The sequence below is a fragment of the Bombina bombina genome, chromosome 7, assembly GCF_027579735.1.
Source record: "Bombina bombina isolate aBomBom1 chromosome 7, aBomBom1.pri, whole genome shotgun sequence".
NCBI classification, from domain to species: Eukaryota; Metazoa; Chordata; class Amphibia; order Anura; family Bombinatoridae; genus Bombina; species Bombina bombina.
In genome coordinates, this window is record NC_069505.1 from 510831057 (window position 1) to 510859017 (window position 27961).

General features: G+C 40.8%; 1 protein-coding gene across 2 annotated transcripts in view; it reads right to left on the minus strand.

Annotated features, from left to right (window-relative positions):
* LOC128666915 (zinc finger protein 501) overlaps positions 1-27961 on the minus strand; it is an 85349-nt gene that overhangs the window by 20102 nt on the left and 37286 nt on the right. For both annotated transcript variants that reach the window (XM_053721731.1, XM_053721730.1), the window contains exons 3-4: positions 23830-23956; positions 21896-22009 (exon numbers count right to left, since the gene is read on the minus strand). In XM_053721731.1, the coding sequence (XP_053577706.1) occupies positions 21896-22009; positions 23830-23956 (241 nt within the window). The remainder of the gene's footprint in view (positions 1-21895; positions 22010-23829; positions 23957-27961) is intronic.

Here is a 27961-nt window from a genome sequence, read left to right on the forward strand (position 1 = left end):
AAGAAAACCAGGTTTGGTACGGAACACCACCTTATCCGAATGAAAAATAAGATAATAAGAATCACATTGTAAAGCCGAAAGCTCAGAAACTCTGTGAGAAGAAGAAATAGCAACCAAAAACAAAACTTTCCAAGAAAATAACTTAATATCTATGGAATGCATAGGTTCAAACAGAACCCCTTGAAGAACTTTAAGAACTAAATTCAAACTCCAAGGAGGAGCAATTGGTCTAAACACAGGTCTGATTCTAGTGAGAGCCTGACAAAAAGACTGAACATCTGGAACATCTGCCAGACACTTGTGCAACAAAATAGATAATGCATAAATCTGTCCCTTTAAGGAACTTGCTGACAACCCTTTCTCCAATCCATCTTGGAGAAAAGACAAAATCCTGGGAATCCTAACCCTACTCGAAGAGTAGCCTTTGGATTCGCACCAATAGATATTTGCGCCATAACGTGGTTTAGAAAGGAGCGCCAAATCTTGGCGAGGTCTGGTGCGGTATAGGTGTGAAAATATGGTATTCTGTCTGAGAAATTGTATAGCGCTATAGCTCAGCTACAATTATGGTAGTTGTGCTGTATAGATGTGTAGGTTTTGATATCTAGATATAAGATCTAAGAGTGGCACAGTTGATACATAAAAGCATTTAATACATATTAAACATATAAAACAAGGGTGTCGTTTAAAATATATTTTAACAGAACGGCAAGAAATAATGTGTAAAAACACATAAACACATAAATATCTATAAAAACACGCGTGTTTTGCTTTTTAGCTGTATGTATAATGTCTCATAAAATTCGTCTCATATATAGTTGTGTTGGCATAAATCTGAAAATAATAAACAATAAAAAATAATAAAAAACAATGAAAAGTAAATAATGTCCAATAATCCCTTCTCAAAGTTAAGAGATATATAAAAAAAGGTTAAGTAGTGTCCAAAAATCCCTTCTCAAAGTTAAGAGATATAAATAGATTTTCACATGTGTATCCAAAAAATAAACTGTCCAAATTTAAGTGTTGTCCAAAAACGTGGTATAAATGAATAGTGCAAATCCAGCAGATTCAAAAGTTCTATTAAAAAAGCTTTGCAAAAAACATTTCAAAGAGACATTTAAAAAACATCAAAATGAAGGTAGAAAAAAAGGTCTATCAAAATATGGTGACAAAGAATAATCCGTGAAGTCAATCCAAAATAGTGATAAAAATAAGTCCAAAAAAGATGTAAAATATCCAAAAGATAAAAAACAAAAAATAAATGATTAGTATGTGCACAAACTAGTGAGAGTGATCCCAAAAAGGGGGCTTATGTGGAGGGGTTATGTTTCCATGTAGAAAAATTATTTGCTATATAAAAAGAAAAAATAAAAAATAAAAATAAGCAAAAATACAAAAATATAAATAAAAATAATCCTAGGGAATCTTCAAACCCTGAAAATAAAAGATAATAACAATAGTGTAATACTGTATTATAATTCAACAATCAAGGAATAAATAGCTCACCATAGCTCTATCAACGCGTTTCGGCCCTCAAGAGAGGCCTTTATCAAGACTATAGTATGGTGTGGGTGAGCTGAAGACTTTATACCTTTCTCTAACCAATCAAATTGCATTGAAATTGCGCCAAATTTTTGCGCCAAAAATGTGGTACCGGAAGTGCTCATCTGTATATAAAAAAAAAAAAAAAAAAAAAAAAAAAAGTTCACATTTGTCTCTGTATCATTTAGATAAGGCTTTTATTTAGAGTTTGTCTATGTCTATGTTTATTAAACATTGTCTATGTTGTTCCTAATGTGTTTATTCGTGTTATGTGCCTTAGTAGTTAGCTGTGGGGTCAAATGTTATGGTTTGCCGGTGTTTTTTTTAACCGGAAATGGCCGCTGAGATGTAAACATCCGGTTAAGCTATATCGGATGTTATGGGTGAGGCGGAAGTGGTATTTACTCTGTACCAATCAGATCCGGAGGGGCAGAAAGCAGTTATCCCACATGTAGAGCCAGTTTTACAACTTGGCATGAAATATATGACAAAATACCGGTACGTTTCTGAACCGGAAGTAGCCGGAAAAAGTAAGATACTTTAACATCCGGTAAGATTGAGCCGGATGTTGCACCTTACCGGTCATGGTTAAACTACAGAAGGGACTATGACCAACAACATTACAGGAGACAACACAACTTTGGATATGAGGAGCAAATGCACACACCAAATAGAACTTACGAGAATAAATTTCAGCCCAACCACACCAACTACTCCCACAATTCCTATCACAATAGGATGGAACATAACTTCAGAATGGAACATCAAGGGTATAGAAATACACCCAACACCAACAGGTCGAAGCCAAGTGACAACAAAGAAAACCGGGCAAACAAACAAGTCGACCAAAGACAGTTAAACCCTACATCCACTAACATTATTTCTAACGTCAACCACAATGACGTTCCCACAGCCTCCAATTCCAGTCATTTTTTAGTGAATCACCAATTGACGACCAAAGAACTAGAAAGAACCTCCATAAAGAGGAAGAATTCCAACACAGACGAATTCCAACACCCTATGGAAAAAAGAATAAGCACAGAGGAAAGAGGGGCGGAAGGAGAATAAATGGCAAAATTGAGAAAGAACATACAAACAGTCCAGAGAATTAAGTGAATACCAAGGGAATATACAACCTCAGCTCTATTACTCTAACGGACAAAGAAAAATCTATTTTAAGCTACGGCCTCTCCTTTGCCCCATCCAAAGGCCTCAACAAATTTGACACATTTGTCAACATCAAACAATTCACAAGAAAGCTAACACTGAAACGGCATTTTATGAAGTCACCTCTCGAATATGACAATAGACCCACAGATTCATACCAACACACTGACTTAAAACCCAATTCATCCTTCTACCCTACATCTAGCAAGGGCAACGCCATCGAAATCTTTGAGACGATGGTATGCAACGACTTGAAGAAAATTAGTCAGAATCAACTAATGAAACACAAACAAAATCTATCTAAGAGCCAGATGCTAACCATCAAAGCACTGGAAAAGAACAGAAACTTAGTGATCAAACCCGCCGACAAGGGGGGCGGCATAGTAGTCCTGGATAAAGAAGACTACTACACAGAATGCAGACGAATCTTGTCAGACACCAAGACCTACGAAATTATGAGGAACAACCCCACAGATGGTTTCAAGAAGGAAATGGACAGGATTCTAGGAGAGGCACATAACAACAAAATACTGAACCATAAAGAATTCAGATACATAAGCGTGGAGCATCCCATCACTCCCGTCTTCTACTACCTCCCGAAAATCCATAAGACCCTCCACAACCCTCCGGGAAGACCCATCATATCCGGCATAGGGTCTCTAACCAGTAATCTGTCTGAATATCTAGATAAGAACTTACAGAAATATGTGACACAACTACCATCGTACGTGAGAGATTCCACACAGATTCTGAACAGTCTGGAGAATACAGAATGGAAAGAGAACTACCTACTCGCCACCTGTGACGTCACCTCCCTATATACCTGCATACCACACAAAGGAGGTCGAGAAGCTGTAGAGTACTTTCTCAAGAAGGACCACACAGTGCCGGCACTACAGAAGACATTCATTCTGGAAGGGATTAACTATATTCTAACGCACAACTATTTCCACCACGATGGGAAATTTTATAGACAGCTGTGCGGCACCGCCATGGGGACTAGGTTCGCGCCGAGCTATGCGAACCTTTACATGGGCAAATGGGAACACATATTTTGGGAGTCGTGCCCAGCCGGCGCGGACCTAGTCTCCTACTACAGGTACATAGATGACATCCTCCTGATATGGAAAGGCTCCAAAGAAGATTTAGAACACACTATAAGGGTTATGAATAACAACACCAACAACCTGAAATTTACCTACGAGATCAGTGACAAGGAAATCACATTCCTCGATCTAAAAATTACCATCAAAAATGGGAAACTTCAGACTTCAACATTTTTTAAACCTGTGGATTGTAACAACTATGTCCACAGGGACAGCTGCCATCATTTCAAATGGAAGGAGAATATACCAAAGGGACAGTTACTAAGATTGAAAAAGAACTGTTCGGACCCCATTTTATGGGAAACCCAGGCGGAAGAACTGAAAAAACGCTTTCTTGAGAGAGGATATGAAGAGGAAAAACTCCACAAAGATATAGAAGAAGTCAGGCAAAAGGATCGCAAGGAACTTCTCAAGTATAAAGACAAGAGAATTAGGAGAGACATGAACACCGACTCCATAGAGGTTGCCTTTATCACGCAGTACAGCGAAAACAGGAGAACCATCGAGAAAATAATAGAAAAGCACTGGCATCTACTGAAGGATGACGACACAATTGGCGAAACACTCATCAACAGACCGAAATTTATCTATAGAAAATCAGATAACCTTAAGAACATTCTATCTCCTAGCATTCCACGCCCAACAACACCTCAGACGAGAGATATATCCGGGAAACCCATAAAAGGTTTTTTCCCATGCCCGAGCTGCAAGGCGTGTAAGAGAGGCTTGAAAATCAAAAACTTTTCACCGCACAACTCCAGTATCAAACATGAAATAAAGGATCTGATCAGATGCAGCAGCAAGGGGGTAATTTACATAATACAATGCAAATGTGGACTACAATACGTCGGACAAACCTCGAGATGCCTAAAAGACAGAATACGGGAACATGTGCTACAGATTGAACATGGCAGCACAGACACCGCACTGTATAGACACTTTTCTATTAAACACAAAGGAAACATCAAGGATCTAAACTTCTATGGTATCCAGATAGTAAAGCCTAATTGGAGGGGAGGCAACTATGAAAAGAAGCTCCTAATCGCGGAATCCAGATGGATATTTGAGCTGGATTGTCTCTACCCGAAGGGTCTGAACAACAAGGAAGACCTCTCACATCTTTTAAGCTTGAAACACACATAAATTTGACTTCTGAATATCTATTCGGAAAACACTGCTGCCCTCATACAGAAGGAAAACAATAAAGAAAACATAACGAGGTCAATATATGACACGACAAGAACAAAATATATCTAATGAAGATGTCCTGCATAGATCCACACAAAGATCTATATTAGGATCTCTAAAGCCAATCTAATCATCTTTATTTTTATTGCTCTACTCAAATAGCCATAAGATGAGTTCCAACAAACCTTATTACACATACAGAGAGACTATATAGATGCCAATAACATTAACAAGATATGATCCCCTAATATGTCAACAGCATATGAGATGCCAATAATATTAACAAGATATGATCCCATAATATGTCAACAGCATAAGAGACACTTGACTTAGCAACCTCTCCATCTGGGAAATATCTAACAGAATAAGTTAGAAAGTAACCGAAGCCTGACTCTTCATAAGAATATAAACTCAATTTAAAATGTGTATAGAGGTAACATAATCCCAATACCAACAACATGATTACACCTCATAACAAATTTAAATTCACAATTCCCCAAAAGACAACTAATCAATTAGATCGATAAAAGTACCCATTGATCTCACAATCTACATAAATACATTCATATACTTGTATGAGACAAGTTTCCTTCATATCCACATCAGATTTAAAAAAACTCCTATCATAGTGCGCACATGGTTAACTGATTTTTATACCAGGCACATTTAGATAGAAAATAAGACTTCCAATACCCAATATTGCACATGACAAAAAGAGAATACAGGTTGATACAAATGTACTCCTTCTATAGATTTTCTAACCAATCATAGATGCATTGTAAAAAAGTTTTTCTTTATACTACATATCTTTTATATTTTTATCCTAAAAAGTTTTTTTAGAAAGTTTCCAAAAGTTCCTTTAAGGTTTTTAGATCTCTATTTATTAGATTATGTATTTTTCGATATATATATATATATATTTTCCAATATATATAAACTGTGTATTTTACAATATACACTCTCTGTACCGTGATCCCTACATTGATTTTGTTCACTAGACAAATACCAAGGTTAACACTTTTTGTCCCTTTGAATTTGAATAGGCTAGGATACACACCACTTCCGGTTTAACCATGACCGGTAAGGTGCAACATCCGGCTCAATCTTACCGGATGTTAAAGTATCTTACTTTTTCCGGCTACTTCCGGTTCAGAAACGTACCGGTATTTTGTCATATATTTCATGCCAAGTTGTAAAACTGGCTCTACATGTGGGATAACTGCTTTCTGCCCCTCCGGATCTGATTGGTACAGAGTAAATACCACTTCCGCCTCACCCATAACATCCGATATAGCTTAACCGGATGTTTACATCTCAGCGGCCATTTCCGGTTAAAAAAAACACCGGCAAACCATAACATTTGACCCCACAGCTAACTACTAAGGCACATAACACGAATAAACACATTAGGAACAACATAGACAATGTTTAATAAACATAGACATAGACAAACTCTAAATAAAAGCCTTATCTAAATGATACAGAGACAAATGTGAACTTTTTTTTGTTTTGTTTTGTTTTTTTTTTTTTTTTTTTATACAGATGAGCACTTCCGGCTCAACACTTCCGGTACCACATTTTTGGCGCGAAATTTTGGCGCAAAAATTTGGCGCAATTTCAATGCAATTTGATTGGTTAGAGAAAGGTATAAAGTCTTCAGCTCACCCACACCATACTATAGTCTTGATAAAGGCCTCTCTTGAGGGCCGAAACGCGTTGACAGAGCTATGGTGAGCTATTTATTCCTTGATTGTTGAATTATAATACAGTATTACACTATTGTTATTATCTTTTATTTTCAGGGTTTGAAGATTCCCTAGGATTATTTTTATTTATATTTTTGTATTTTTGCTTATTTTTATTTTTTCTTTTTTCTTTTTATATAGCAAATAATTTTTCTACATGGAAACATAACCCCTCCACATAAGCCCCCTTTTTGGGATCACTCTCACTAGTTTGTGCACATACTAATCATTTATTTTTTGTTTTTTATCTTTTGGATATTTTACATCTTTTTTGGACTTATTTTTATCACTATTTTGGATTGACTTCACGGATTATTCTTTGTCACCATATTTTGATAGACCTTTTTTTCTACCTTCATTTTGATGTTTTTTAAATGTCTCTTTGAAATGTTTTTTGCAAAGCTTTTTTAATAGAACTTTTGAATCTGCTGGATTTGCACTATTCATTTATACCACGTTTTTGGACAACACTTAAATTTGGACAGTTTATTTTTTGGATACACATGTGAAAATCTATTTATATCTCTTAACTTTGAGAAGGGATTTTTGGACACTACTTAACCTTTTTTTATATATCTCTTAACTTTGAGAAGGGATTATTGGACATTATTTACTTTTCATTGTTTTTTATTATTTTTTATTGTTTATTATTTTCAGATTTATGCCAACACAACTATATATGAGACGAATTTTATGAGACATTATACATACAGCTAAAAAGCAAAACACGCGTGTTTTTATAGATATTTATGTGTTTTTACACATTATTTCTTGCCGTTCTGTTAAAATATATTTTAAACGACACCCTTGTTTTATATGTTTAATATGTATTAAATGCTTTTATGTATCAACTGTGCCACTCTTAGATCTTATATCTAGATATCAAAACCTACACATCTATACAGCACAACTACCATAATTGTAGCTGAGCTATAGCGCTATACAATTTCTCAGACAGAATACCATATTTTCACACCTATACCGCACCAGACCTCGCCAAGATTTGGCGCTCCTTTCTAAACCACGTTTTGACACATATTTTCTAAAAGTGGGCACCTGGGGACCCACTATAGACAGGAGCTATAGGTCCACACTTTCAGCGCTGTAAGAAAACATTGAATCTATCATCTAATCTTCCCCTGATATTTGCGCCATATCTTATGGTAAATTTTCCTAGTAACAGGCTTACGTGCCTGAATCAAAGTATCTATAACCGAATCAGAAAAACCTCGCTTAGATAAAATTAAGCGTTCAATCTCCAAGCAGATAGCTGCAGAGAAACTAGATTCGGATGATGGAAAGGTCCCTGAATGAGAAGGTCTTTCCTCAATGGAAGCTTCCACGAAGGCTGGGATGACATGTCCACCAGATCGGCATACCAAGTCCTGCGAGGCCACGCAGGGGCGATGAGTATCACAGATGCTCTCTCCTGTTTGACTCTAGCATTCACCCGGGAAAGGAGAGCAAATTAAGGAAACACATAATCTAGGCTGAAGGACCAAGTCACTGCCAAGGCATCTATCAGCTCGGCCTGGGGATCCCTGGACCTGGACCCATATCTCGGAAGCTTAGAATTCTGATGAGATGCCATGAGATCCAGCTCCGGCCTTCCCCATCTGAGTTTCAGGTCGGCAAATACCTCCGGATGGAGTTCCCACTCTCCCGGATGAAATGTCTGTGTGCTCAGAAAATCTGCTTCCCAGTTTTCCACCCCTGGGATGTAGATCGCGGACAGATGGCAAGAGTGAGACTCCGCCCACTGAATTATCCTGGCTACTTCTGTCATCGCTAAGGAACTTCTTGTTCCCCCCTGATGATTGATGTAGGCCACCATAGTTATGTTGTCCGACTGGAATCTGATGAATTGGACCGAAGACAACTGAGGCCAAGCCTGAAGCGCATTGAATATATATTGATGGGAAGGAGAGACTCCGCCTGAGTCCAGACCCCCAGAGCCCTTAGGGAATTCCAGACTGCTCCTCATCCTAACAGGCTGGCATCCGTTGTCACTATCACCCATGAGGGTCTGCGAAAGCACGTCCCCTGGGATAGATGATCCAGCGACAACCACCATAGAAGAGAGTCCCTTGTCTCCTGATCCAGATGTATTTGAGGAAACAAATTTGTATAATCTCCATTCCACTGTCTGAGCATGCTCAGTTGCAGAGGCCTGAGATGAAACCGAGCAAATGGAATGATGTCCATTGCCGCTACCATCAACCCAATTACCTCCATGCACTGAGCCACTGACGGCCGAGGATTGGTCTGAAGGGCTCGGCATGTGTTCAGAATCTTTAATTTTCTGACCTCCGTCAAAAATATTTTCATGGATAGAGAGTCGATTAGAGTTCCCAAGAAAGGAACCCTTGTCTGTGGAACTAGAAAACTCTTCTCCAGATTTACCTTCCACCCATGAGTCCTCAGGAAGGACAGAACAATGTCGGTATGAGACTTTGTGAGCTGATAAGACGACGCCTGGATCAGAATATCGTCCAGATAAGGCGCCACTGCAATGCCCAGCGGTCTCAGAACCGCTAGCAGCGACCCCAGAACCTTTGTGAAAATTCTGGGTGCCGTGGCTAGACCGAAAGGAAGAGCTACGAACTTGTGATGATCTCTGTGGATAGGAACATGAAGATATGCATCCTTTAGATCCACGGTAGTCATAAATTGACCCTCCTGGATCAATGGAAGAATGGTATGAATAGTTTCCATCTTGAAAGATGGAACTCTGAGAAACTTGTTTAGACTCTTGAGATCTAAGATAGGTCTGAAAGTTCCCTCTTTTTTGGGAACTACAAACAGATTTGAAAAAAAACCCTGTCCCTGAATTGGAACGGGACCCTCTAATTTCTTATTCATAGGGTCCTTAAAAGCACAACTATCCTCAATAGGGATAGTAATCACGCCTTAAGAGACAGGCTGGATTTTAACAGCAATCCAGCTGGCTGATCTAAGGTCCAAGATGCCTGAGGAAACAGTATATCTGAGAAACGCGTCGCACTGTTTCTCCACAAGCCATATATTATTTGGCACTAAGATGAGTGGTAAACTTTTTTATATTTTTTAATAAATATGTTTTTATGTAAATCCACTCTGAGTACTGTGTATGATATTCTGCTATGCTACTTTTAGTGTGCTAATGCTCTGACACCCACACATTGCTATTGGACCTTAGATCAGCCAGCTGGATTGCTGTTAAAATCCAGCCTGTCTCTATAGGCATAAGTGATTGCCTTCAATACATGTGAGTACCCTGTATATCACTGGTTATTATTGTTACCGAACCATCATTGATCTGCACCATTGGCGCCTCCATCTATTGCTTTTATTTTTAGACTGTCTCCTATTGGATGTTGGTAGAGAGCTGCCTCTAGGACCAGCTAACTGGACTGCTGATGAAATCCAGCCCGCCCCCACTGGCATAATTGATTGCCTTTATCACTTGTGAGTACCCTGTGTTCATATTATATCGGCACACTACAAAAAACACCATTGATCTGCACCATTGGCGCCTCTTTCTTGTTGTTTTTTATCAATAGGGATAGTAGTTCGTTTAGCCAAAGTGGAAATAGCACCTTCCACCTTAGGCACCGTCTGCCAAGAATTCCTGATAGAATCCGCTATGGGATACATCTTCCTGAAAACGGGAGAAGGAGAAAATGGTATACCCGGTCTCTCCCATTCCTTAGCAATAATTTCCGAAGTTCTTTTGGGAACTGGAAAAACATCTGAATAAGAAGGGACTTCAAGATATCTGTCCAACTTACTCAATTTTTCTGGAGGGACCACGATTGAATCACAGTCGTTAAGAGTCACCAAAACCTCCTTCAATAACAGGCAGAGGTGTTCCAGTTTAAACCGGAAAAACATCACTTCTGAGCGCTATCCGATTCAGAAAGCTCACCTTCAGATAGGGGCTCTAATTCTGATCCCTGTAAAAGCATTTCTGACCTCGCTATTAAAGCATCCAAAGTCATATTAGCCACGAGGTTGTCCTTCCTCCTGCGTTTGCCTTGCAGTACGGGAAAGGCAGACAACGCTTCAGAAAGTGTCGAGGACATAACAGCTGCTATGTCCTTTAAAGTAAATGCAGGTGAAACTGCAGAGGTACTGGACTTTGCCTGGGTAGGCGTTAGGGACTGTGACGCTTGGGGAGAAAGATGTGGCAAACTCTGATGCTCATCGTTAGAACCTTGAGAAGAATCCGCCTTATTTAAATCTGTATCAAAAAACATTTGCTCCCTAAACTGTAAAGCCCTCTCAGTACACGAGGGACAAAAGGTAACGGGAGGTTCCACATTTGCATTCAAACATAATGAACATGTAACATTAATATCCATGTTAGCATAAACAAAAAGAAAACAAAACAGACTAGGTCTTGCCTTGCAACTAATGTGTTAATAAACAGCTCTGAATAAAGTGGACAGCTGTACTTTTAACAATTGATCATCAAAATGACAGATGATACCCAAAATTAAATTAAAATGAGGACATCATAGGGAAATAAAAAATACGATCAAGTAATATTACTTTTAAAAATTTGGATCGTTAAACTAGCCTCTGCCGCCTCAACAGCTCTGCTGAGGCGCCTACCTGCCCCCTCGAAGTTGTCTCCGCTCTCAAACACAAACTGCCAAAGACCGTTTGCTCTATAACATAAGACCATGCAGTCCCGGCAGAGAAGAAGCTTTGATAACCCTCTCATCAACAGCAGCGTATCAGAAATGTAGTAGCGCAGCATCCAAAGCGCGGGAGAAAAACTCCGCCCTTCGTGGGCGTCACTAACTCCCCACGTCATAGTGATTGGGCCCTCAAGAACCGTGAGCCATATGGCGCTGCAATCGCAGCGTAACGGGCATGGGGTCTCAAATACTCTCAAGCCTCACTCACCTACGCTCGCTTCACAGTCTAAAATAAAAAAAAACACTGACAAACAAAAACCAAGCGGTTTGCAAGTGACCGTAACACAACACACCGGGTCCCACAAACACCGGAGGCAAGCTCCGCTTTTAGTGTCAGGCATAATTAACTAATCTCCCAGCGTCAGCCCAAGTCCATATGCGCTCCCACATACATAAATGTGCCCTGAGCGTCCCAAGGTATCAACCCCCACCACATCCTCCTTAACCCCTGTATGGAGGTCCTGGGTAAAAATAGGGGCTTACAGACAGACAGGCTGCAGCGACTCCTGAGTTAAGGCTGTCCCAGAAAAAAGAGCTGCACATACCTTGTTGCTGATCGACAGCATGAATCGTCCCACAGCTATTAAGACGTCTTCAGTATTTTCTTGTCATTCTGTGGAGACATACAGGGCCTTAGTTAGAATTGCTAAGACCATTTTGATAAGGGCAGCATACATTATGGGAGGCGCAGTGAGAAATGAATCCCACCAGTTCCTAATGCTTAAAAGTCACCTGTAGCTCTGCTAACAAGAGGCTGACCAGGTCCTGGCTACACCCTGTAATAAAATAGTACTCACTGGCACCATTTAAAAATAAAAAACTCTTGATTGAAGAAACTAAACTAACACCTCACTTTACCTTTTCCTATTTCTAACACAAGCAAAGAGAATGACTGGAGTGGGAGGGAAGGGGGGAGCTATATATACAGCTCTGCTGTGGTGCTCTTTGCCACCACCTATTGACCAGGAGGCAATATCCCATAAGTAAGGATGAAATCCGTGGACTCATCGTATCTTGTAAAATAAATGACTAAGAAATCATGGGAAGTTGGAAGGGATTAAAGCTCTGTTCTGAGGGGTGTTATGCCTCCCCCTGTAGGACTAGACTTTAATCACATATGTGATTGCTCGTGGACTGTAACCATCTTTTAAAATAAATAAATAAATAAGTGTTCATTGGTATCCTCTGATTTACCTAAGACCAAACGTATATATTTCTTTCCAATGGCATGCAGAGACCACAAATTCATTCAATTACTAGAGGGAATTCAACTCCTGGTCACCAGGTGGAGGCAAAGCTTCAAGTATCCTCCCACTACCCACAATCCCCAGTCATTCTTTGCCTGTGTGTCATTGTAGGTAATGTGCAAATAAGGTGTCTGAAGAAATCAAGTTGTTAATCCTTTAATGGGTACTTTTCCCTGCAAGCAAGGATTGGGGTTATGCTGTTTCCATGTAATTCTTTTTAGTAAGAGTAATGGTGGATTTTAGAAGTTGGAAGACGGCGAGATGGTTTTTGCTTACCTTCCAACATTTTTGCTACCCCTATATAGAAAACCAGGGTTGTTTTTTCTTTATCTACAGTTCCTTGTTTTGAAGGGGAAAAAAGGATACTTATAGAACAAGGTGGATCCTTATGGGACTGAATATCCCTTTTAAAGGTTAGGGATTTATTGGGCAGCAGTTCAGGGAACTGTTCTGTCATGTGAAGGCTCTTGATTTTGGCTATGGGGATTTGTTTGCTCAAGTTTATCTTTTATTTAGTTTGGGTAGTATCTCTTTAAGAAAGTTGTTGGACCGCACCTTACTTTTGAATTTGCGATCATGTGACAGCTCTGTTACTTCTTGAGTGCTGAACAGTTTTGTTTCTAGCCGGCTGTTTGGAAGCCGGATTTTCTAGGAGACAGACTGGATTTTCTAGCATTAGGTCGTTTTTCCTACCTGTCGCTTCTCTCTTACGTTTGCAGCTTTCTAGGATCTGCAGTTTGAACAGGATTTATCTGCTGGTGTGGATTGGATTCCTGCTTATCGGTTGGGTGAGTCTCTCTAGCATGGCTGGGGTATAGAGGTGCCAGTTTATACAATTATTTATCTATGCTTAGAATTTTATTCTAATATTTAAAATGAAAATAGAGTGTAAGGGAAATAAAGGGCTATTTTATTTACTATGGAAGCCGATCAGCTTTCTCTGTCATTTGATAAATGTCTTTATTGTGCATGCACGCAAAATATGCATGGAAGTAAAACAAAAACAAAACGATGCAGATGCAGGGGGATCTCCATTGTTTAGTAAGGGATCTGGGAGGGGGAGGGATGTAGATTATTTAGGGGGGCCAGGTACACTACAGAAAACAAATTTTTCATATAAAAAAGTTAAAAAAAAATATTTTTGGGGGCAAATTGGGTACTGGCAGACAGCTGCCAGTACCCAAGATGGTGGCAAATAGGTAGAGGGGGAGGGTTAGAGAGATGTATGGGGGGGGATCAGGGAGGTTGCGGGGTAAGGGGGGATGCAGACTGCAGACTGTATGAAAAAATAATAATAAATTATTTTTATTTCAGTACTGGCAGACTTTCTGCCAGTACTTAAGATGGCGGTGACAATTGTGAGGTGGGGGAGGGAAGAGAGCTGTTTGAGGGAGGTCAGGGGGGGGATCAGGGGGTGGGATGTGTCAGGTGGGAGGCTGATCTCTACACTAAAGCTAAAAATTAACCCACAAGCTACCTAATTAACCCCTTAACTGCTGGGCATATTACAAGTGTGGTGCGCAGCAGCATTTAATGGCCTTATTATTACCAAAAAGCAACACAAAGCCATATATGTCTGCTATTTCTGAACAAAGTGGGTCCCAGAGAAGCATTTACAACCATTTGTGCCATAATTGCACAAGATGTTTGTAAATAATTTCAGTGAGAAACCTAAAATTGTGAAAAATGTACGTTTTTTTTATTTGATCGTATTTGTCGGTGAAATGGTGGCATGAAATATGCCAAAATGGGACTAGATCAATAATTTGGGTTGTCTACTACACTACACTAAAGCTAAAATTAAACCTAAAAGCTCCCTACAAGCTCCCTAGTTAACCCCTTCACTGCTGGGCATAATACACGTGTGGTGTGCAACGGCATTTAGCGGCCTTCTAAAAAGCAACGCCAAAGTCATATATGTCTGCTATTTCTGAACAAAAGGGATCCCAGAGAAGCATTTACAACCATTTATGCCATAATTGCACAAGTTGTTTGTAAATAAATTCAGCGAGAAACCTAAAGTTTGTGAAAAAATTTGTGAAAAAGTCAACAATATTTTTTATTTGATCGCATTTGGCGGTGAAATGGTGGCATGAAATATACCAAAATGGGCCTAGATCAATACTTTGGGATGTCTTCTAAATAAAAATATATATACATGTCATGGGATATTCAGGGATTCCTGAAAGATATCAGTGTTCCAATGTAACTAGCTCTAATTTTGAAAAAAAGTGGTTTGGAAATAGCATAGTGCTACTTGTACTTATTGCCCTATAACTTGCAAAAAAAGCAAAGAACATGTAAACGTTGGGTATTTCTAAACTCAGGACAAAATTTAGAAACTATTTAGAATGGGTGTTTTTTGGTGATTGTAGATGTGTAACAGATTTTGGGGGTCAAAGTTAGAAAAAGTGGGGGGACTTCCGGGCAGCGGCCATCACTGGTTGCACTGAGCTTCAGCTCCTGAGCCCTTCACCACCTTTCTTCTCATTTTGGGCTGAAAATTCGATATTAACATATCTAATCAGGTGGAGAGGTTTATCGGAGGAGGCCCTGACCCAAGAGATAGGGTTTTGGATCGTGGTGTGGCTCCCCAGCCCTCAGTACCGGACTTTATTGTTTGAGGCCTTCCCCTATTTTTTGAAGCCTCTCTTGTCCCCATAACTACTGCACCTATTGTGCAGCCAACGCCCTACGTGGCAAATTATGATGGAGCTATCGATAAATGAGTCTGAGAGAAAAACCTGTATACTTCTAGAGGAGCACTTAAAAAATCTGCACTTACTAATCGAGAGGTGCTTTGATGTGAAATCATCTACCCTTACTAGCGGCAATGTTAGCCTAACGGATGCAGCATGGGAGGCAGACTCTCTTGAAGGAGATGATGTGCACCTAGTGGAAGATCATACCATAACTGTTTCCTGTCCTCAGCCGAGAGTTGCACATGCTGATGGCCAACTTTTACCTACAATGCAGAATATGTACTGCAAGGCTACCGATGAAGGGCTTGTGGATGCAGCTGCTAGTAGGAATTGTGGACGCGTAAAGGAAAGGGAACTTCTAGGACACTACAAGGGTTGTACTGAAAGGGAGATCCCACATGGCCACAACAATCAAGTATTGCCTGGAGCTCATGCCGCTACTACAGGGATTATAGTATGCGCTCCTGGAGAAGCCACTCTACAGCAACGAGACCCATATGGTCAGAGTCCTGCTCTTATCTACCCTCCGCAGCAACTGAGTGAGCCAGATCACTGCTCATGCTTGGCAGTAGTGAGACCCACAGGAGATGACTGGCTGAGCACATCTGTTAATAGCCGGCACAAGACTCTATCATATTCTGCATCAAAGGATGCCATTCTTGGAACAGCAGCCCCAATTAACATCTCAGATTGCAACCACTGCATTCAAAGTCTCTTAGATATAAGTAAATCACTCACATACAGACCCCGGACCATAGCTGGGAACTTGATAACAGCGCACAATCCTCCATCACCCGGGTCAATGGACAGAAGGCTCCTCATTTCTATGAGACAGTTTTGTGGTATAGATAAAACTGGGATTGGGTAATTCATATGTAGCGCTTGAATTATTTACAAATGCATAGCAGTACACAGACTACCTGATTGTTTTATTGTCACTAGCCTACTTAGTTTATAATAGCAGTAAATATATGTGTAGCTTAGCTGACTGTAGCAACCATTATAGTGCTCTCTTGTCGTATTTTCAATATTTCTTTTTTATATAAGTCAGAACCTTAGGTTTGACTAATCCCAGAGATTACGTGGTTCATTTATCCTCTCTCTCTCTTTTGGTAAATAAGCTCCTGTGTCCTCCTCTACATATAGATCTGAAGCACCGGGTCCCCAGATATACATAGAACAAAAGGTTCAGCTTAGAATTAACTGCCAATCACTGTTTAATTTTATTAAATAGATGTGAATATAAAAAAAAAAAAAGTTAGAAAAAGTGTGTTTTTTTCCATTTTTTCCTCATATTTTGTTTTTTTTATATAGTAAATTATAAGATATGATGAAAATATGGTATCTTTAGAAATTCCATTTAATGGCGAGAAAAACGGTATATAATATGTGTGGGTACAGTAAATGAGTATGAGGAAAATTACAGCTAAACACAAACACTGCAGAAATTTAAAAATAGCCATTGTCATTAAGGGTAAGAAAATTGAAAAATGGTCCGGTCATTAAGGGGTTAATAAGGTTTTATTATCCAAGGATAAGGATTCCTTATCTGAGCCTTATTTTTCTCAGAATAATGCTGTTCAGGGGTTGCCTCAGCCTTCTGCTAACATCTCCCAGTCTTTGACATAATCACATGCAGTGCCCTGCGGTTCCTCTCAGGCAGTCTCTGGGAGTGTTTGTTTGCCTAAAGATTTTGTTGCGCAGTTGACTTCTGCAGTTTCTGCAGCCCTAAGTGCTTTACCTAGTTCTGGTAAAGGGAAGAGGACATCTAAGAACATTTCTATGGGTTTTGATTCCGCAAGACTGATTTGGTAAGTCTTTCTCAGTTATCTAGCGAGGATCATTCCTCTGCAGCTTCTGAGGGTGAGATCTCTGATTTAGAATCTGCAGTTCCTAGTACAATAGATTCTGAGGAGGTTAAGTTTAGATTTAAACTGGAGCATCTCCGTTTACTTTTGAAGGAGGTTTTAGCTAATTTGGATGACTCTGAAACTGTTGCAGAGGCTCCAAAAAAGGCTAATAAACTGAATAGAGTTTTTGATGTCAAACCTAAATCTGTGGAGGTTTTTCTTGTTCCAGATCGCATGTCTGACATATCTCAGGAATGGGTGAAGCCGGATGTTCCGTTTAACTCATCTCCTGTGTTTAAAAAGATGTTTCCTGTGGCTGATTCAGTGCGACATCTGTGGCGCACAGTTTCTAGAGTAGAGGGCACTATATTTACCTTAGCCAAGAGAACTACTGTTCCTCTCGAGGATAGTTCCTCTTTTAGAGACCCTATGGATAAGAAACTGGAGGGTTATTTAAGAAAGATGTTTCTTCATCAGGGTTTGCAGTGGCAACCAGTTGCTAGTATTGCGACAGTTACTGGTGCGGCCTCTTATTGCTGTGACTGTTTGTCTGAACTAATTTCAGAGGAGCCTACGATAGAGGAAATCCAGTATAGGATCAAGGCTCTAAAGCTGGCTAATACTTTTATCTGTGATGCCAGTATGCAAGTTGCTAGGCTGGGAGCCAAGATTTCTTTTTTTGCTATACTAGCCCACAGAGCCTTTTGGTTTAAGTCTTGGTCTGCGGATGTGACTTCTAAATCCAAGCTTCTGTCTCTACCTTTTAAGGGTAAGATTTTATTTGGTTCTGGTCTGGCAGAGATCATTTCCACGGTTACTGGTGGAAAGGGAGTTTTGTTACCACAGGATCGTCAGACCCAAGGGTCGTCAGACTTCAATTTTCATTCCTTTTGTAACTTCAAGGGACAGAGGTCTTCCTCGTCTTCTAAATCTGAGCAAGCCAAGAATTCTTGGAGAGCTAGCCAGCCATGGAACAAGGGTAAGCAATCCAGAAAGCCTTCCACTGAGGCTAAGTCAGCATGAAGGGGCCGCCCCAATCCAGTTCTGGATCAGGTAGGGGGCATACTTTCCTTTTTTCAGCAGGCTTGGATTCGCAACGTTTCAGATCCTTAGGCAGTGGATGTAGTCTCCCAGGGATACAGGATAGGATTCAAGTCTTGTCCCCCCAGAGACAGATTCCTATTATCAAGATTATCTGTAAACCAGGTAAAGAGAGAGGCCTTCTTAAACCGAGTAAGGGATTTGTCCTCTCTGGGGGTGATTATCCCAGTTTCTCTAGCAGAACAGGATCAGGGATTTTATTAAAATCTTTTTGTAGTTCCCAAAAAGGAGGGAACATTTCAACCCATTCTAGACTTAAAGTTTCTCAACAAGTTTCTCAAGGTCCACCTTCAAAATGGAGACTATTCGTTCTATTCTCCCTCTAGTTCAGGAGGGTCAGTTTATAACCACTATAGACCTAAATGATGAGTATCTTCATGTGCCTATCCACAGGGAACATTTCAAGTTCCTGAGGTTCGCTTTTTTGGATCATCATTTCCAATTTGTAGCCCTGCCTTTCGGACTTGCCACTGCTCCTCAAATCTTTACGAAGGTTCTAGGGGCTCTTTTGGCTGTGGCCAGATCTCTAGGGATTGCGGTGGCTCCTTACCTGGACGATATCTTGGTCCAGGCTCCATCTTTTCAGTTAGCAAAATCCCATACAGATTCTCTGTTAGCTATTCTCCGCTCTCATGGGTGGAAGGTAAATCTAGGGAAAAGTTCCTTTGTGCCAAATACCAGGGTATGTTTACTGGGGGACAATCATAGACTCAATATCTATGAAGATTTTTTTGACGGAGGTCAGAAAATTCAAGCTTCTGGAGGCCTGTAATTCTCTTCAGTTCTCTTGTTCGTCCATAGGTGGACTGTATGCATGGAAGTAATTGGTCTTTTGATGGCATCCATGGACATTATTCTGTTTATTCTGTTTGCTCGCTTCCATCTGAGACCTCTACAGTTATGTATGATCAATCAATGGAACGGAGACCACTCTGATCTCTCTCAGAGGATAGTTTTAGAGACTCTTAGACAAGGATGTCTCTGTCTTGGTGGATTCTCCCAGGACTATTTGTCTCAGGGCATTTGTTTCCTGAGACTTTCTTGGGAGATTGTGACCATGGATTCCAGTCTGTTAGGCTGGGGAGCAGTTTGGGGGTCCCTAAGAGTTCAGGGACTTTGGACTGAGGAGGAGTCTGCCCTCCATATAAATATCCTAGAATTGAGAGCAATTCTCAATGCTCTATCAGCTTGGCCTCAACTGAGTTTAGCCCGGTTTATCAGATTTCAATCGGACAACATCCCTTCGGTGGCTTATATCAACCACCAAGGAGGAACTCTGAGCTTGTTAGCTATGAAGGAGGGGACTTGCATTCTTCAGTAGGCAGAGTCTCACAATTGTTATCTCTCTACCATTCATATCCCTGGGGTGGACAATTGGGAAGCGGTTTATCTGAGCAGACAGACGTTTCATCCAGGGAAGTGGGCTCTCCATCCGGAAGTTTTTCGATGTTAACCCTCAATTGGGGAGTTCCGGAGCTGGATCTGATGGCATCTCATCTAAAACACCAAGCTTCCAAGATACGGAGCAAGATCAAGTGATCCTCAAGCAGCTCTGGTAGACGCCCTGGCAGTGCCATGGGATTTTGGTCTAATTTATCTGTTTCATCCGGTTGCCCTTCTTCCTCGGTTGATAGCTTGTATCAAACAGGAGCAGGTTTTGGTTATTCTATTAGCTCCAGCGTGGCCTCGAAGAACTTGGTTTGCAGACCTAGTGAGGATGTCGTAATTTCCCCCCTGGAACTTGCCTCTGAGGAAGGATCTTTAACTTCAGGGTCCCTTCCTCCATCAGAACTTAGTCTCTCTGAGGCTGACTGCTTGGAGATTGAATGCTTAGTCTTGTCCAGACAAGGTTTATCTGTGAAGGGTTTTGAGACTATGATTCAGATTTGTAAGCCTGTTAATCACAAGATTTATTATAAGGTATGGCGTAAATACCTTCATTGGTGCGGATCTAGGGTTTTTTCTTGGAGTCTGATGAGATTTCCCTGTATTCTGTCCTTTCTTCAGGAGGGCCTGGGGAAGGGTTTATCAGTCAGTACTCTAAAGGGTCAGATTTCGGCTCTGTCGATTCTTCCGAAGAAGCGTCTGCCAATTTTGCCAGATGTTCATTCTTTTGTCCAGGCTTTGGTTAGAATCAGGCCTGTTTTTAGGTCAATTGCTCCTCCTTGGAGTCTTAATCTAGTTCTTAATGTTCTGCAGCAGGCTCCATTTGAGCCTACGCATTCTGCTGATATCAAGTTATTGTCCTGGAAGGTTTTGTTTCTGCTGGCAATTTCCTCTGGAAAATGTAGGATTTATGTAGGATTTCTACATAAGGTGGTCTCGGAACGCAATATTAACAGAGTATGTTTTCCAACAAAAGATACCAAAAGAACAAAGCAAGTTAGACAATACAAGTGGAAAGTTGCTTAAATTTGAATTCTCCATCTGAATCATAAATGGAAAAATGTGGGTTCACATCCCTTTAAGAGCTAACTAATTAACCCCCTCACTGACAGGAATTTTAGAAGTGTGGTGTGCAGCTGCAATTAGTGTCCTTTTAATAACCAAAAACCAATGGAAAAGCCATGCATTTGTTATTTTTAAACAAAGGGGATACCAGAAAAGCTTTTACAAACATTTGTCTTGCCCTTTAAGGACATTTGCTGTAGTGCAGGGATTACCCTCACATCCCCTGATCCCTCCCAAACTGCTCTGTCCTGCCTCACCCCCTGGTCAGTATGAAGTTTAGGGCTTGTAGTTTATTTTTACTTTCTGTAGTGTAGGGTTCCTTCCTGAAGCTCTTTAACCCTCCCACTGTTTCCCACCATCTTTGTTACTGTCAGCTAGTCTGCCAATAACAAATTAGTGTATTTTTTACTTTTTTTTAATTATTATAATATATCTTTTTTTCTGTAGTAGTAGTGTAGGGTTCCCCCTCACGCATATTATATACAGTATCCAACAAAAGTGAGTACACCCCTCACATTTTTGAAAAGATTTTATTATATATTTTCATGTGACAACACTGAAGAAATTACACTTTGCTACAATATAAAGTAGTGAGTGTACAGCCTGTATAACAGTGTAAATTTGCTGTCCCCTCAAAATAACTCAACACACAGCCATTAATGTCTAAACCATTGGCAACAAAAGTGAGTACACCCCTAAGGGGAAATGTCCAAATTTTTTTTGCAATAGTGTAGGGAACCATGCCCCTCCCTCCTCTGCTGGACCGCCTATCCACCTCCCTCCTTCCCTCCCACCGGAACCATCGGATGATCATTGCAGACAGTGACACAGACAGTGTAACTATCTGTAAAGATCGGGCAGTCTGGCTTCATATGGTAAAGGAGCCCAATAAGTGAAGGTAGATGCCCACAGCCCACAAACAGCAAGTCTCAGTTGTTGCTTGACAACCGAAACTGCACGGGTTCCCAACATGTACGACGTAGATCTACGTCATGCAGTATGCTGAGCCTTGCACTGGTTGACGTAGATCTAAATCAGATTGGGCAAAGGGATTACTGCTGTTTATCTGAAACACGAATGTGGTAGAGCATTTGTTTTTGTAAATACTCACCTCTATCATTTATCAGAAATTCCTCCTCCTGAGTAATGATATGACATCCACACACATACGGCTCCTCCCCCTGCTCAATCCTTGAGACAAGTGAAGGTTTCACATGAACAATACCTGTAAGGACATATTTCAATGGTTATTTAACTATATATAAGTATTAAGCTTTAAAATAGAGGTCTTAAAGGGACACACAAGTCAAAATAATCTTGTATGATTCAAATAGAGCAGCAGTTTGAAGACACTTTTCAATTTACTTCTATTATCAAATTTTGCACAGTCTTTTAATATTCACACTTTTTGGGGAACAGGATCCTACTGAGCATGTGCACAAGCTCACAGGGTATACGTATACTAGTCTGTTGAAATAATAGATATACAGGGACTCACAATAGACTGTTAGTGTCAGATATCTATAAGAGGCGCCAGATAATGGAGGAAGTGAATACAAAATACAATATAAAAAAATAATGTAAAATGTGGTGTAAAGACAAGTGATATATAACGAGCACCACTCCAAAGTCACTGATACACTCGCAATAGTGAGAAGGGGGAAAGAAACTGGCAGAAATCTCACTGAGGCAGCTCTTCTACGATGTCCAGCTAGACACTTCAGAAACACTAGAACAATATAAATAGAATGCACCTCATAGGGTAGACCAGCTAAGCACAGGTATATATGGAGTAGCAAATAGGTCCTAATCACATGCAGATGAGCACTAGGTGCATTCTATTTATATCATTCTAGTATACTAGTCTGTGATTGGCTGCTGTCTGTCACATGATACAGGGGGCCAGAAAATGGGAGAAAAAATAAATTTGTCAGAAAAAAAAAAAAAAAAAGATCCTTTAAACATTTCAATTTAGGGGCCAAAATGGATATTTTATTTTTTTCTCACTTGCACAACCAGTGACTTAATTTTGAAAATCCAACCAAACAGACTTCTATTACTAGTGTTAAAAGTTTTAAAGGGACAGTAAACATTAGAAATAAAAATGTTGCTATGCATTTAACATTGTTTTAAAAAAAATAATAAAAAAAAAATAACTTATATTTGCCCTTGAGGTTCCCGCATCTTCCTGCGCTCTTGCTAAAGGTCTTTCTAAAAACTCTCAGATATCCATTTAAAGGGACAGTAATCACCAATTTTCATATAACTGACACTACTATAAAGAAGAATATGCACAGATACTGATCTAGAGATCCAGTATAAAACCTTTTAAAAACTTACTCAGAAGCTCCCAGTTTAGCACTGTTGATGGGGTTTAGGCTGGGAAACCCACTGAATAGGGCTGGAAATTCAAGATGAGCAGACACATAAATATATATGTATATAAGTATATATATATTTATTGCTGCCCAACACTGTGCGAGTTGCCCTCTGTGCAAAGTGTTTGTGTGCATCTGCCGGCATGAAAGCAAGGCTCGCATTGGAGCCTATGGAAGCACGCTCCCTTAAGCGATTGGCTTCCAGCAATGCTAACACCAGCTCGTGTTCGCATTGCTCTTAACTTGTAATACCAGCACACATATGTTCTGGTATTACCATGCTAATCACAAATATCGTGCTTGCGTAAACATAAATCTGCGCTTAACTTGTAATCTAGCCCTTCATTGCAGATCAAAATCAGGGGTTTTATGTCCCTTCAATGCAAGGCAGCAGAAAGATTGTGTAAATACAAGTTTTTACGATACATTTCATTTTGTGCATAATATAACTGACTGTAACGCCCTAAACAGTGTTTTCTTCTTTATCCTATTAGCTATAACGCAGAACCTCCCAACCATCTATGCTTTTGGAATACTCTGAAACATCTTGTTGGAATGAATCCCTTGTTTTTTTATTTTTATTATACAAGCTAATGACAGAGACGGGCAGTTCTGGGATCTTTTCAGCCATAATGACAATAACATAATGACAACAAGCATTTCTTACCTAAAGACTTAAGGATATAATAGTTCTCCATCATCACATCCCTATAAAGCTGTTTCTGTTCTTCGTTCAAGCAGCACCACTCCTCCTTGGAGAAATAAATAGCAACTTCATCAAACTCCATTTGTCCCTAAACATAAAAAAAGAGAGAGACTCAGTGTGACAAACCAGCCAAGCCCTTGTCTTATGGTAAATGGTTAAAGGACCAGTCAACACAGTAGATTTGCATAATCAACAAATGCAAGATAACAAGACAATGCAATAGCACTTAGTCTGAACTTCAAATGAGCAGTAGACTTTTTTTTCTGACAATTTTAAAAGTTGTCTTTTTCCACTCCCCCTGTATCATGTGACAGCCATCAGCCATTCACAAATGCATACACGTACCATGTGACAGCCATCAGCCATTCAGAATATGCATACACACTTACTCTTGCACATGCTCAGTAAATATAAAAAGACTGTGCACATTTAGTTAATATATTGGAAAGTTGTTTAAAAACAGAATTTATGTTTACCTGATAAATTACTTTCTCCAACGGTGTGTCCGGTCCACGGCGTCATCCTTACTTGTGGGATATTCTCTTCCCCAACAGGAAATGGCAAAGAGCCCAGCAAAGCTGGTCACATGATCCCTCCTAGGCTCCGCCTACCCCAGTCATTCGACCGACGTTAAGGAGGAATATTTGCATAGGAGAAACCATATGATACCGTGGTGACTGTAGTTAAAGAAAATAAATTATCAGACCTGATTAAAAAACCAGGGCGGGCCGTGGACCGGACACACCGTTGGAGAAAGTAATTTATCAGGTAAACATAAATTCTGTTTTCTCCAACATAGGTGTGTCCGGTCCACGGCGTCATCCTTACTTGTGGGAACCAATACCAAAGCTTTAGGACACGGATGATGGGAGGGAGCAAATCAGGTCACCTAGATGGAAGGCACCACGGCTTGCAAAACCTTTCTCCCAAAAATAGCCTCAGAAGAAGCAAAAGTATCAAACTTGTAAAATTTGGTAAAAGTGTGCAGTGAAGACCAAGTCGCTGCCCTACATATCTGATCAACAGAAGCCTCGTTCTTGAAGGCCCATGTGGAAGCCACAGCCCTAGTGGAATGAGCTGTGATTCTTTCGGGAGGCTGCCGTCCGGCAGTCTCGTAAGCCAATCTGATGATGCTTTTAATCCAAAAAGAGAGAGAGGTAGAAGTTGCTTTTTGACCTCTCCTTTTACCGGAATAAACAACAAACAAGGAAGATGTTTGTCTAAAATCCTTTGTAGCGTCTAAATAGAATTTTAGAGCGCGAACAACATCCAAATTGTGCAACAAACGTTCCTTCTTTGAAACTGGTTTCTGGCACAGAGAAGGTACGATAATCTCCTGGTTAATGTTTTTGTTAGAAACAACTTTTGGAAGAAAACCAGGTTTAGTACGTAAAACCACCTTATCTGCATGGAACACCAGATAAGGAGGAGAACACTGCAGAGCAGATAATTCTGAAACTCTTCTAGCAGAAGAAATTGCAACCAAAAACAAAACTTTCCAAGATAATAACTTAATATCAACGGAATGTAAGGGTTCAAACGGAACCCCCTGAAGAACTGAAAGAACTAAGTTGAGACTCCAAGGAGGAGTCAAAGGTTTGTAAACAGGCTTGATTCTAACCAGAGCCTGAACAAAGGCTTGAACATCTGGCACAGCTGCCAGCTTTTTGTGAAGTAACACAGACAAGGCAGAAATCTGTCCCTTCAGGGAACTTGCAGATAATCCTTTTTCCAATCCTTCTTGAAGGAAGGATAGAATCTTAGGAATCTTAACCTTGTCCCAAGGGAATCCTTTAGATTCACACCAACAGATATATTTTTTCCAAATTTTGTGGTAAATCTTTCTAGTTACAGGCTTTCTGGCCTGAACAAGAGTATCGATAACAGAATCTGAGAACCCTCGCTTCGATAAGATCAAGCGTTCAATCTCCAAGCAGTCAGCTGGAGTGAGACCAGATTCGGATGTTCGAACGGACCTTGAACAAGAAGGTCTCGTCTCAAAGGTAGCTTCCATGGTGGAGCCGATGACATATTCACCAGATCTGCATACCAAGTCCTGCGTGGCCACGCAGGAGCTATCAAGATCACCGACGCCCTCTCCTGATTGATCCTGGCTACCAGCCTGGGGATGAGAGGAAACGGCGGGAATACATAAGCTAGATTGAAGGTCCAAGGTGCTACTAGTGCATCCACTAGAGCCGCCTTGGGATCCCTGGATCTGGACCCGTAGCAAGGAACTTTGAAGTTCTGACGAGAGGCCATCAGATCCATGTCTGGAATGCCCCACAGTTGAGTGATTTGGACAAAGATTTCCGGATGGAGTTCCCACTCCCCCGGATGCAATGTCTGACGACTCAGAAAATCCGCTTCCCAATTTTCCACTCCTGGGATGTGGATTGCAGACAGGTGGCAGGAGTGAGACTCCGCCCATTGAATGATTTTGGTCACTTCTTCCATCGCCAGGGAACTCCTTGTTCCCCACTGATGGTTGATGTATGCAACAGTTGTCATGTTGTCTGATTGAAACCGTATGAACTTGGCCATCGCTAGCTGAGGCCAAGCCTTGAGAGCATTGAATATCGCTCTCAGTTCCAGAATATTTATCGGTAGAAGAGATTCTTCCCGAGACCAAAGACCCTGAGCTTTCAGGGATCCCCAGACCGCGCCCCAGCCCATCAGACTGGCGTCGGTCGTGACAATGACCCACTCTGGTCTGCGGAAGGTCATCCCTTGTGACAGGTTGTCCAGGGACAGCCACCAACGAAGTGAGTCCCTGGTCCTCTGATTTACTTGTATCCTCGGAGACAAGTCTGTATAGTCCCCATTCCACTGACTGAGCATGCACAGTTGTAATGGTCTTAGATGAATGCGCGCAAAAGGAACTATGTCCATTGCCGCTACCATCAAACCTATCACTTCCATGCACTGCGCTATGGAAGGAAGAGGAACGGAATGAAGTATCCGACAAGAGTCTAGAAGTCTTGTTTTTCTGGCCTCTGTCAGAAAAATCCTCATTTCTAAGGAGTCTATTATTGTTCCCAAGAAGGGAACCCTTGTCGACGGAGATAGAGAACTCTTTTCCACGTTCACTTTCCATCCGTGAGATCTGAGAAAGGCCAGGACGATGTCCGTGTGAGCCTTTGCTTGAGGAAGGGACGACGCTTGAATCAGAATGTCGTCCAAGTAAGGTACTACAGCAATGCCCCTTGGTCTTAGCACAGCTAGAAGGGACCCTAGTACCTTTGTGAAAATCCTTGGAGCAGTGGCTAATCCGAAAGGAAGCGCCACAAACTGGTAATGCTTGTCCAGGAATGCGAACCTTAGGAACCGATGATGTTCCTTGTGGATAGGAATATGTAGATACGCATCCTTTAAATCCACCGTGGTCATGAATTGACCTTCCTGGATAGAAGGAAGAATTGTTCGAATGGTTTCCATCTTGAACGATGGAACCTTGAGAAACTTGTTTAAGATCTTGAGATCTAAGATTGGTCTGAACGTTCCCTCTTTTTTGGGAACTATGAACAGATTGGAGTAGAACCCCATCCCTTGTTCTCCTAATGGAACAGGATGAATCACTCCCATTGTTAACAGGTCTTCTACACAATGTAAGAATGCCTGTCTTTTTATGTGGTCTGAAGACAACTGAGACCTGTGGAACCTCCCCCTTGGGGGAAGCCCCTAGAATTCCAGAAGATAACCTTGGGAGACTATTTCTAGTGTCCAAGGATCCAGAACATCTCTTGCCCAAGCCTGAGCGAAGAGAGAGAGTCTGCCCCCCACCAGATCCGGTCCCGGATCGGGGGCCAACATTTCACGCTGTCTTGGTAGCAGTGGCAGGTTTCTTGGCCTGCTTTCCCTTGTTCCAGCCTTGCATTGGTCTCCAAGCTTGCTTGGCTTGAGAAGTATTACCCTCTTGCTTAGAGGACGTAGCACTTTGGGCTGGTCCGTTTCTACGAAAGGGACGAAAATTAGGTTTATTTTTGGCCTTGAAAGGCCGATCCTGAGGAAGGGCATGGCCCTTACCCCCAGTGATATCAGAGATAATCTCTTTCAAGTCAGGGCCAAACAGCGTTTTCCCCTTGAAAGGAAT